This window comes from Amblyraja radiata, chromosome 9, assembly GCF_010909765.2.
Source record: "Amblyraja radiata isolate CabotCenter1 chromosome 9, sAmbRad1.1.pri, whole genome shotgun sequence".
Classification (NCBI taxonomy): domain Eukaryota; kingdom Metazoa; phylum Chordata; class Chondrichthyes; order Rajiformes; family Rajidae; genus Amblyraja; species Amblyraja radiata.
Window position 1 is genome coordinate 15,202,863 of NC_045964.1, and position 13,307 is coordinate 15,216,169.

General features: G+C 42.8%; 1 protein-coding gene across 5 annotated transcripts in view; it reads right to left on the bottom strand.

Moving 5' to 3' along the window:
- bahd1 (bromo adjacent homology domain containing 1) overlaps positions 1-13,307 on the bottom strand; it is an 86,069-nt gene that overhangs the window by 26,502 nt on the left and 46,260 nt on the right. For all 5 annotated transcript variants that reach the window (XM_033026767.1, XM_033026766.1, XM_033026763.1 and 2 more), the window contains one exon: positions 356-735. In XM_033026767.1, coding sequence (XP_032882658.1) covers positions 356-735 — 380 coding nt within the window. The remainder of the gene's footprint in view (positions 1-355; positions 736-13,307) is intronic.

Below are 13,307 nucleotides of genomic sequence, written 5' to 3' on the forward strand. Positions count from 1 at the left end.
AACATCTCAGCTGTAAGATGCACTTCCAACAATGCATTCCTCCTCTCCCCAGACCATCATCTATACTAACCCTTCAGACACGCTGTAACAGAAAGAATAAACAAGACATTATGGAAGCTTGCTCTGCACAAAATGCCTACAGTTTTGCTTTCCCCCACATTAGCTCCCCACTCTTTGAAACCATCACATTAATTGCAAAGTTCACTGCCCAATTTATGAAAATTGCTTTCAAATAAAAGTTATTTATTCTAAAACATTATAATTAAGTTGACTTTCTAGCCTCTGTCTTTTAGCCTTATTGAAGAGCCTTATTGAAGACAAAAACGTTAGAACAGCATCTTCCAAACCAACTCACCACAACGTAGACAGGTTTCTCGTAGGGCTCTCCTACGGGGAGCCAGCCATTCGTGCCTCGTCTCCTGCTGATTCTCTGCTGCTTACTCTCCGAGTGGCCTGTGCCAGCTTTACTCTGCTGGGCAGGTGAAGAACGGCTGGACTTGGAACCGCTGGGTGGTTTGGAGCTCTGAGGGCACTCACGGGTCAGCTTCGGCATAGACAAGGTGTGGGGTCTTGTGGCTGAGGTTATGTCCAAACCAGGGTGCTGGATGTAGGGGACAGTTTCAGCAGCAGAAGGAGCTGTGGGGACAGGGCAGCCCGAGAGAGGATTTGCTGGTGACGCTGGATGACCCGTGACTGGCGTGGTTACACTAAGTGGCTCCAGGGACTTGTACTCGTCTAGAAAGCAAAAGAGAAAAGGATTAAACATCAGTCTAAAGGTTTCCCAGTCAAAACATCATATGTCCATTTCCTTCCAAGGATGCTGCCTGATCCACAGCTTCCTCATTTGTGTTTTGCTCAAGATCCCAGCATCTGCAGTCTCGTGTCTCAAGATTTAAACGCGAATGGTTTAATTTCATCAACGTAAATACAAATGGCAGCTTAGTGTTCGTATACAACATTTTTGGCTGGAAGTTCCTGTTAGGACTTCCAGCCAAAAATGTTGTATACGAACACTATAATACTACATATCTTGCCCATACCACAAAATTATTAGCTGTTGGATACCTCATCAGATACCATCACCCAAACACTGCTTACATAAACGTGCAGTTTCTCTTATCCCTAAAAAGACATTGAACCTCATTATTTGCACAAGAGGTAGCTGTGAAGCTCCCAGTCATTTTACACGTGCTGCAATGCTGTGGAATGGCCTTTGCATTACAGTGGCTTTGTTATACATCAACCATTTCTTTAAAAGGTAGACAAAAATGCTGGAGAAACTCAGCGGGTGAGGCAGCATCTACGGAGCGAAGGAAATAGGTGACGTTTCGGATCGAGACTCTTTTTCAGTCCTGAAGAAGGGTCTCGAGCCGAAACATCACCTATTCCTTCGCTCTATAGATGCTGCCTCACCCGCTGAGTTTCTCCTGCATTTTTGTCCACCTTCGATTTTTCCAGCATCTGCAGCTCTTTCTTAAACATTTCTTTAAAAGAGATATTTTGTGACTTCCAATTGCTTCCCTTCCCATCACATACTAGAGGGTGGAGCACAATTCAATGCTAGGAATAAGAACAAATTCTAAATTTAGTACCCTCTCACCAACGGTGGGACAACTTTGTCATTCAACTGGTCACTTAGCATTGATGCAATTTAAGTCAATTTATGTGCCAAGCCTTAGGTGATGGATTCTGTTTCATGCAAACCAAAAGCCCTGGGGATTATTCTAAATGCCAGTAGCTAACTTGTTCTGAGGTTACAGTTTCGTTACATTACCTTTAGGACCAACCAGACTTCAGAATAGTAATTGGGTGCAGACAGATGCAGGCTTCATTGCAGGTAATAATATGGCTGATGCACACAGATCTTGCTGTGATTAAAGCTGGTGCAGAACAGCAACATATTACAAAACATTTTGAAAAGGGACAACAGGAATGATCCTTTTCAATTACTAGCAACTGAGGAACAGTACTCATATGTTCAATAAGTTTGAGTATGCCCAGGCCCAAAGGACTGGATTTCTGATGTGCGTGTGACATGGCCTCTCCTGCTTGCCATCATCAATTCCTTCTCTGGACATGACGTCAAACAATGAAAGTCTAAATCCATGCTCATGCTATCCCTCAAAAGGTGGCAACAGTAAATTCTTAAAAAGGTGCCCATATTCAAGATTGTTACCCGTAGCTTGACAATTTCAATTCTTATATTTATACCACTGGAGGCACAAGAGATTGCAGATGCTGGTACCCATAGCAAATAAAGGGTGAGTGGCTGGAGAAATTTAGCGCTTCAGGCAGCATCTGTGGAAGAAAATGCACAGTCGATGATTTGGGTTGAGATCCATATGGAATGAAAAAGATTAGAGGGGAAGTAGCCTTTGTGTTCTCAACGTGATCTCTTATACACAGGTAAGACGCAAACTAGGCGATCGCTTTGTGAGTGGTGACCATTTGAATTTCCCGGACACTGGAAATTCGGCATGTGTCAAAAATGACTCTTAAAGTTTTACAGATGCAGCATAGAAGGCATCACAACTTGGTTTGGGAACAGCTCTGCCCAAGACCGCAAGAAATTTCAGAGAGCTGTTGATGTCGCCCAGTTCATCACCCAGATCAGACTCCATCTACACTTCATGCTGCCTTGAAAAAGCGGCCAACATAATCATAGACTTGTCCCATCCCAGTCATTCCTTCTCCCTGCTCCCATCTGGCAGAATGTCCAGAAGCTTGAAAGCAGGCACCACCAGCCTCGAGAGCAGCATTTCCCCCTCGTCAGGCCTCTGAATGGTCCTTCCATAAGTTAGAGCACTGTCCAATTCACCTCTACCACATTGCAGCCATTTGATTTTGTGTATGGTACTGATGCACCATAATGCTGAGAACTATATTCCGCATTCTGTATCTTCTCCTTTGCTCTATCTATTATACTTGAGTTTGACGATTGTATTTACATAGAATCAGTTACTGATTGATAGCATGCAAATCAAAGCTTTCACGGTACCTTGGTACATAGTACAATAAACCACCCAAATACTAAACCTTCCTTTCCCGAGACGGGGCCCAATAGGTGACAGGGGTAGAAAATTGGTGAAGGGGTAGGCCATTCGGCCCTTCGAGCCAGCACCACCATTCAATTTCATCATGCCAAAAATCAGTACCCCGTTCCCCGAGACCTTCTTTGTGCTCCCCGCTCTCCTCATCTTTGACTATGTTATCACTACTTGGCCCTCATCTCACCCTTCCCCTTCTCTTGATACTAACCACCTTCCTTCTCCACTCAGTCCTGATGCAGGGTCTCAATCCAAAACATCAACGATTCTTTTCTCCCCACAAATGGTATTTGATCCACTGAATGCTTCCAGCAGTTTATTTTTGTGCTACAGATTCTAGCATCTGCAGCCTCTTGTGTCTTGAAATTGGATGAGGCTTCTGTTAACTGTTTGCAGCTCCGCAATTCTCTTTTTACTTAAAGAAACTATTAATACCTGTTCCTTTGGCACAACGTTTTGTTCTTTGTCCTATACGAGAACCAGTCCTGATGGCCAAGAATTTGATCAACTCCCCCCTATAGCACTTCTCCGGTCATGTACATGTGAATAGAGGGAGTAATCTTGGATGCCAAATTGCGGGGTCTAATTCTTTAACTTTCTCTCTCCACTCGAATTATTGGTTCCAATCTAGGTCAAGTTCTCGTTGTTTCATATCCTGTTGCAAAAGTATCCTGTATCCATTCAGTGACATCGTGTCTCAGAAGGTGCCACATAAAAGCTGCAGCCATCGTTTCATTCAGACCTGGAGAGAGCGAGCCACAAGTCGCATCTGATACTGTTTGCAAGACTGCAATATTTCTGAAGAAACTTAGTGATCTCAAGCAGCGTGGCGACTCATAAGAATATTAAAGATATTGAAATGAACTTTTTCAATCATTCGTCAATGAACCCAGCAGAAATTCAGTCGAGCCTGCCCAGGCAGGATGGAGCTAGGATCCCATGTTGGAACACTGCCTGTAGTTATGAAGATAATTTGTATTCCTTTCACTGACTCAGGTTATCCTCGAGGGCATCAAAAGGTGATAACGTATAGAAAGCTGATCAAATTATGTTTTAATGATTTTCAGGAATAAAATATTGGCCGGAATTCAAGATCCTCAGACTTCAGGTGATGCCATTAAATTGTATTTGCTCTTCTGGTGCTTTGAATTAATATCTCATCTTAGAGTTGCTACCTCCACTAGCGCAGCCAGTTCCCAGAACAATAATGGAAGCATTAGCATAACTTTTATCCTGAAATGTCTGCAGTCTAATTTGAACCTGCTGCAGTTGCACAGGGCCTTGGTGAGACCACACCTGGAGTATTGTGTGCCGTTTTGGTCTAATTTGAGAAAGAACTTTTGTTATTGAGAGGGTGCAGCGTAGGTTCACCTGATTAATTCCCAGGATGGCAGGGCTGACATATGATGAAAGAATGGATTGACTAGGTTTATACTCACTGGAATTTAGAAGGATGAGAGGGTATCTTATAGAAACATAAAATTCTTAGGGGATTAGACAGGCTAGATGCAGGAAAACTGTTCCTGATGTTGGGGGAGTCCGGAACCAGGGGAGTGGACCATTTAGGACTGAGTTGAGGACTTTTAGTCATGAACCCCTGGAATTTGTTACAGAAGGCAGTGGAGGTCAATTCACTGGATGTTTTCAAGAGAGTTAGATATGGTTCTTAGGGCTAACAGAGTCAGGGGATGTGGGGAGAAAGCAGGAACGGGGTACTGATTTTGGATGATCAGCCATGATCAAAGGGCCGAATGGCCTACTGCACCTATTTTCTACTATCACTGCCTTGGAACCCAGACGCTACCAACGATGTGCCATGGTTGGCACACCTAGCATGGACTCAAAAAATTAGTTCTCAAGTCAGACTTTGGAAGTTTGGTACACAATCCAACAATTGGTCATTGAGCAAATTGGTTGAGATCATTAATTAATTGAACATTACATTTGCAAATTGCTAATGGTGCAGGAAAACAGGAATCACCAAATCTCAGAACCAGGTTCACGCCTAGAAGTTTGATAATAGGACCATCACAATCACTCCACATTTACCCCCACAAATCCCAAGAGTCAAATTTCTGTCCCAGCATCTTAACATAGCACCATAACCCGGAAAAAGGTCCCAAATAAAGAATGGCAATCCATTCACTGATCTTTGGGGTCTAATGCAGCAATTATTATACATCTGAATAACATTGCTGCAGTCACATTGATGCATTTGAACAGTCAGCCAGTAATTGCCACCCTACAGAAATAGTGAAGGGCTTGTCGCACTTAAGCGATTTTTTCCATGACAGCCAGAAAATAGGTTGTCGCCACATGGTCGCAGGGTGAAGCCTGTATTGTCGTGAGTTGTCTCCTCAAGTGACGTAACTTTTTTCTTGTTGCCGCTGGATTTTGAAATGTTCAAAATCTTTCAGCAACAGTGGGCTTGACATTGCCCGTCTTCTCCTGTCGTAGGTGCTGTGGTAGGTTGTCGCCAGGATAACATCAGGTGACGTTGGTTGTTGCCGCGTGCTGACTGCGGTGAATTCCATTGGCGACTAACTACGTCAACCAGCGACAGGTACCAGCGGCTTCAGTTGTCGCCGAAAGGGTCATTGCTTATTGTGGGTGGATGTTGGTTAACTTCGGGTGTCGTAGATTGTTACTTGTGTGGTGGTAGGTTGTTATAGATGTGGTCTTAGATGGACGTCCTAAGTCACGACGATTGGGTCACCAGTTGTCGGTAGCTTGCCCTAGCTTGACGTCGACTAGGTGGTAGGTTGTCGGTTGGTAGGTTGGTGGTAGGTTGTCAGAGACATTGTCGTAATGTGGGTCCAGTCGCCGCTTTTTCGGCAACCTGCTACGACTGTGACAGTCTCTGGCAGTCGCCGAAAAAAATCACCTAAGTGGCACATTCATTTACCTCTCTCACCGAATTGGCTAAATATTATTTCCTGATTAAAAAAATGTAATATAATCCTAATAGCTGCCTCCCCTTTAAACTTTATGTAATCCATGGATTTTTAGCACCCTATATTGGACAGCATGTCAGAGTGGTCTTTTTAATAGATGTAAACAGCAATAACAATCCTTAATCGCTTATTTCATTTTCTCCAGTACAGAATCTCTTTAAAATATTTTATTTTGAGAACCTTGATCTCACTAAAATGAAGTTAGGATCTCTGCTATCCTAGATTTGACATCAATACTGGAAACTCACTTTCATTCCATTCTTCTTTTCAGAAAATTTCCATACAACTAACCATTGGAAATGTAACATTTTAAATCAAAATATTTGACTCCCTTTTACTAGGCTAGAAGAGTTAAGTCAACCATCTTGGAATTTGAAGGCTCAAATACAAAGCACACAAAACGAGGCATTAAAGGTTAAAATTAGAAGACCAACGATCTACAGTTGGTTTATACGTTATGAATTATTCTATTTGTGTGCGTCATTATGTTAATGGGCCTGTTAAGCTGCAGCAAGTAAGAACTTCATTGTTCCACACATGATAATCAAGTATTCTTGATTCTCTTGACTCTTAAGCGAGAAACCACATGGCAAATTGAATACACTGGAGACATTTTTTTGTAAAAGTTTTTTTGTACTGCATTATCTGCGAAGCAACCCCAAGCCCATTATTTGTACTAGAAAAAACGACAAAGGAGCAGGTACATAGGCTGCATGTTCTTCTCCAAGTTGAATTCAATCCTAACCTGGATACTGGAGATTTTTATTGTGACTGGCTCTATATCCTGGAATTCCCTATCCAGAAAATCCCCATCCAGCAGCAATATTGTTGGGGAGGGCTAATCTGATCAAAACATTTAATGTGTTAAACGATGGAGGAAATAGAGAAAAACTATGACCATTGGCACTGGCCCATAGAGTTCGTGCAATTGGAAAAAAAATGATGAAAAAACAATAGCAATGCATTATGACCTGAAGTGTGTAACATGAGAAAAGATGATGGGCACCATATCCGAGGAAGGATGTGCTCGCTCTGGAGGGGGGGGGGGGGGGGGGGGGGGGGGGGGGGGGCAGAGGTGGTATACAAGAATGATCCCAGGAATGAGTGGGTTAACATATGATGATCGTTTGACGGCACTGGGCCTGTACTCGCTGGAGTTTAGAAGAATGAGGGGGGACCCCATTGAAATGTACCAAATAATGAAAGGCTTGGACAGAGTGGATGTGGAGAGGATGTTTCCACTAGTGGGAGAGTTTATGACTAGAGGTCGTAGCCTCAGGATTAAAGGACATTCCTTTAGGGAGGAGATGAGGAGGAATTTCTTTAGTCAGAGGATGGTGAATCTGTGGAATTCTTTGCCACAGAAGGTTGTGGAGGTTAAATCAATGGATATTTAAGGCAGAGGTAAACAGATTCTTGATTAGTAGAGGTGTAATGGGGAGAAGGCAGAAGAATGGGGTTAGGTGGGAGATATAGATCAGCCATGATTGAATGGCAGAGTAGAATGGCCTAATCCTGCTCTTATCATTTTTGACCTTATGATGGAAGCAGAATGAATTTTAGAATAAAAGACCTGAAAAATAAAAAAATAAACTGCAGAACTAGCAAGAAAAGGATGTACGAATAACGGATAGCTCTTTCAAAAGAATCCTTTCTATGCTGCAAAATTCAGCTTATTTTCCACAACGGAACTGTTCAGCCTTCTCTACCATCCGCAATGTTTCAGTTTTCATTACTCTCACATTTTATCACCTTTCTTCAGCACACTCATTTCCACTCCCTTTAGGCAAAATGCAATAAATAGGGAAGACTACTGGTTTATCAATTCAACGCAAAATATGTTGGAATCACATCGAGACAATTTAAGATTTTGGGATCCGGCTGGACAGCAAGGATATTCCTTGGATTTCGTTACTTAAAAACCATCACATAATGCTTATTTTCTTCATGTTTCCTCCAACAAAATCAGGGAGCTCATGGACTTCATGGCGTCATACAGCAAGGAAACAGGCCCCTCTGCCAAACTCATCTATGCCCAACCAAGATGTCCCATAAGCTAGTCCCACTTGCTTGTGTCTGGCCAACCTAAACATTTCAAGGGTCCTTTAAATGCTTTTATAGTACCAGCCTCAACTACCTCATCGGGCAGCTTGTTTCATATGCACACCATCTCCATAAAAGCAGCACAATGTGACAAGTCCAAGTTATATAGCACAGATACAGGCTCATCAGCCCAACTTGTCCATACCAACGCATCACCGGTTCCTCACTCCCCTCCATTGAGTCTGTCCAAAGCAAGCGTTGTCTGCGAAGGGCGCTCAGCATCGCCAAGGACTGCTCTCACCCCAACCATGGACTGTTTACCCTCCTACCATCTGGGAGGCGCTACAGGTCTCTCCGTTGCCGGACCAGCAAGTCCAGGAACAGCTTCTTCCCGGCGGCTGTCACACTACTCAACAATGTACCTCGGTGATTTCCAATCACCCCCCCCCCCACCAGGAAAACACTATGACTGTATGCATGTAAATAGATGTATTTATTGTCATATTCTTTGTCGCTCTTCCAGGGAGATGCTAACTGCATTTCGTTGTCTCTACTGTACACTGACAATGACAATTAAAGTTGAATCTGAATCTGAATGTTTAACTGAGCTCATTACATTTACGCATATTCCTCTAAACATTTTACAATCTATGTACCTGTGTAAATGCCTTAAAAATTTTGTGATTGTTCCTGCCTCTACAGCATCGTAAGGCAGCTCTTTCCATATACCCACCAACCTGAGAAAAAGCTGCCTGTTATCTTTCCCCTTTCATTACATAGAATCATAGGAAATAGGTGCTGAAGGAGGCCATTCGGCCCTTCTAGCCAGCACCGCCGTTCATTGTGATCATGGCTGATCGTCTCCAATCAATAACCCGTGCCTGCCTTCTCCCCATATCCCTTGATTCCACTAGCCCCAAAAGCTCTATCTAACTCCCTCTTAAATCCATCCAATGATTTGGCCTCCACTGCCCTCTGTGGCAGGGAATTCCACAAATTCACAACTCTCTGGGTGAAAACGTTTTTTCTCGCCTCAATAAATGGCCTCCCCTTTATTCTAAGACTGTGGCCCCTGGTCCTGGACTCGCCCAACATTGGGAACATTTTCCCGCATCTATCTTGTCCAGTCCTTTTACAATTTTATATGTTTCTATAAGATTTACCTCTCATCCTTCTAAACTCCAGTGAATACAAGCCTAGTCTTTTCAATCTTTCCTCATATGACAGTCCCGCCATCCCAGGGATCAATCTCGTGAACCTACGCTGCACTGCCTCAAGGATGTCCTTCCTCAAATTAGGAGACCAAAACTGTACACAATACTCCAGATGTGGTCTTACCAGAGCCCGATACAACTGCAGAAGAAATTCTCTACTCCTATACTGAAATCCTCTTGTTATGAAGGCCAACATTCCATTAACTTTCTTCACTGCCTGCTGTACCTGCACGCCAACCTTCAGTGACCGGTGTACAAGGACACCCAGGTCTCGCTGTACTCCCCCTTACCTAACCTAACCTAACAATAATCTGCCCCCTTGTTTTTGCCACCAAAGTGGATAACCTCACATTTATCTATATTATACTGCATCTGCCACGCATCTGCCCACTCACGCACCCTGTCCAGGTCACCCTACAACCTCCTAACATCCTCTTCACAGTTCACACTGCCACCCAGCTTTGTGTCATCCGCAAACTTGCTAGTGTTGCTCACAAATCATTAATATATATGGTAAACAGTTGCGGTCCCAACACCGAGCCTTACGGTACTCCACTCGCCACTGCCTGCCATTCTGAAAAGGACCCGTTCACTCCTACTCTTTGCTTCCTGTCTGCCAACCAATTTTCTATCCACGTCAACACTCTAGCCCCAATACCATGTGCTCTAATTTTAGTCACCAGTTCTTGTGCGGGACCTTATCAAAGGCTTTCTGAAAGTCTAGATACACTACATCCACTAGCTCCCCTTCATCCATTTTACTTGTCATCCTCAAAAAAGTCCAGTCGAATAGTCAAGCATGATTTTCCTTTCATAAATCCATGCTGACTTGGACTAATCCTTTTACTGCTATCCAAATGCCCCATTTAATAATTGACTCCAGCGTCTTTCCCACCATCGAAGTCAGGCTAACTGGTCTGCAATTCCCCATTTTCGCTCTCGCTCCTTTCTTGAAAAGTGCTATCCTCCAATCCACAGGAACTGATCCTGAATCTATTGAACATTGGAAAATGATCACCAATGCGTCCACTATTTCTAGAGCCACCTCCCCGAGGACCCTGGGATGCAGTCCATCAAGCCCAGGGGATTTATCATCCTTCAGTCCCATTAGCCTACCCAATACTATTTCTCGCCTAATGAAAATGTCTTTCAGTTCCTCGACCCCCTTAGATCCTCTGTCCTCCAGTACTTCTGGGAGATTGTTTGTGTCTTCCTTAGTGAAGACAGATCCGAAGTACCTATTCAACTCTTCTGCCATTTCCTTGTTCCTTGTTCCCCATAATAATTTCACCCGTGTCTGCCTTCAAGGGCTTCAACATTTGACTTTGCTGCTCTTTTTCCCTTAACATATCTAAAGAAGATTTTACTGTCCTTTATATTCCTGGCCAGCTTCCCTTCGTACTTCATCTTTTCAGTCCGCATTGCCCGTTTTGTTTCCTTCTGTTGTTCAATGAAAGTTTCCCAATCCTCTGGCTTCCGGCTATTCTTTGCTGTGTTATACATCTTTTCTTTTAGTTTTATTCTATCCCTTACTTCTCTTGTCAGCCACAGTTGCCTCCTACGCCCCTTAGAATCTGTCTTCCTTTTTGGAATGAAATGATCCTGCATCTTCCGGATTATACCCAGAAATTCCTGCCATTGCTGTTCCACCATCATTCCTGCTGGTATCCCTTTCCAGTCTACCTTGGCCAGCTCCTCTCTCATTACTTCATAATCCCCTTTGTTCAGCTGCATCACTGCCACTTCCGATATAACCTTCTCTTTCTCAAATTGCAGATTAAATCTAATCATATTATGATCACTACCTCCAAGCGGTTCCTTTACCTCGAGTTCTCTTATCAAATTTGGTTCATTGGACAACACTAAATCCAGAATTGCCTTTTCTCTGGTCGGCTCCAGTACAAGCTGCTCTAAGAATCCATCTCGGAGGCACTCTACAAACTCTTTCTTGGGGTCCTGAACCAACCTGATTTTCCCAGTCTACCTGCATATTGAAATCCCCATCACCGCAGTGGCATTGTCTTTATTACATGCCAGTTTTAACTCCTGCTGCAACTTACACCCTACATCCGGGCTATTATTTGGGGGTCTGTAGATAACACCAATTAGTGTCTTCTTGCCTTTGCAATTCCTCAACTCAATCCACAGTGACTATACCTCGTCAGTCCCTATGTCTTCCCTTGCAAGGGACTGAATTCCATTCCTCACCAGAAGAGCTACCGTCCCTCCTCTGCCCACCTGCCTGTCCTTTCTATAGGATGTATAACCCTGAATATTAAGTTCCCAGACCCGATCCTCCTGCAGCCACGTCTCGGTAATCCCCACAATGTCATATCTACCAACCTCTATCTGAGTCTCAAGCTCATCTACTTTACTTCTTATACTTCGCACATTCAAATACAGTACTTTTAATTCCTTACGCATCTCACCATTCACATCGATTCCCACTACACTTGGTCATACTCTCCTATCCCTTTGGGAGCTTTCTTTCCTGTTAATTCTGGGTTAGTCATTAACTATCCCTTTAACTCCATCCTTGACTATCCCATTTGACCCCCCCAAACCCCCTTATTCTTCCAGTTTAGACTCCCCTATCTCAAGAACAGAGTAGTGACCATCCACCTTATTTATGCCTTTGCTTCAGATTCCATCAACTGCAGTCTTGCTTCTGCACCCTTTCTCCACATTTTCTTACAGAGCAAATGACAGACAAAGCCATTACCATAAGTGCCAGAAAGTTGAATGCCCTTATCCTTTATTTGTGTCACATGCTCCATCCACTTTCAGACACAGCTGAAGAATATTTGCATACACAAGACATTGAAGATGCTGGAATCTTGAACAAAACAAAATGCTGGAGAACCCAACAGATCAGGCAGCATTTGTGGAGGGAATGGACAGACGATATTTTGGATCAGGACACTTCTCAGACAGATAGAAGAGGAGGATGGGGAAAGAAAGCTGGAAAAGAGGGGGCAAAGCCTGGCAAGTTTTAGATGGACACGGGTGTGAAGGTTCAAAGGCTAGAGGTGAAGAGGCAAAAGTCAAAGTGGAAACACTTTTTCACACAAAGAGTTGTGAGTCTGTGAAATTCTCTGCCTCAGAGGGTGGTGGAGGCCGATTCTCTGGATACTTTCAAGAGAGAACTACATAGGGCTCTAAAAGATAGGGGATATGGGGAGAACGAACAGGGTACTGATTGGGGATGATCAGCCATGATCACATTGAATGGCGTTACTGGCTCGAAGAGCCAAATGACCTACTCCTGCCCCTATTGTCTATAAAGTCAGTCAATGGCCATACTAGCCTGAACACGCCTGATCCCGTTTGATCTCAGAAGCTAAGCAGGCTCAGGCCTGGTTAGTACTTGGATGGGAGTCAGATAAGGAAAAGAACGGAAGTTAAACATAAAGCCAGTAATATATTTTTTTATTAAAGGTAATCAATTACAATGCTTCAAACAACTTTATATCAAATTAATTCAATTTGCATTAAGTAAAACACTAGTAATACTTATCTACTGTTTTTTTAGAAATAATGATAGAGAAAGAATAGAGAAAGAATAAATCATTAAGAGAGTGATTAAATAATAATTTGATTATATATAAGAAAGAAAAGAGAAACGAAAAAAAAAAAAAAAAAAAAAAAAAACATTTTTAGTAACCACAATATGTATTATTAATAACACTACTACAAGTGATAGTATCAATAAAGACATATATGTAATTCCAATATAAAAATGAATTATTCTCACCAAATCCCGCAGGGTGCACGTCGAGCTGTGTTGCCAAGAACAGCTACTTCTCTAAATACTGTATATATGGAGACCATATCTGTTCAAAAGAATTATACTTGTCCAATAGGACAAATCTAATTCTTTCCAGATGTAACGTCTCCATCATCTCTGTTGCCCACATTTTGGTTGTGGGGGATAATGTTCCCTTCCAAAATTTCAATATGATTTTTTTTCCAATTATTAAACAGTAATCAAAGAAATTTCTTTGATTTACTGTAAGTGATAGATGTAAATCCGGAATTCCAAATATTAT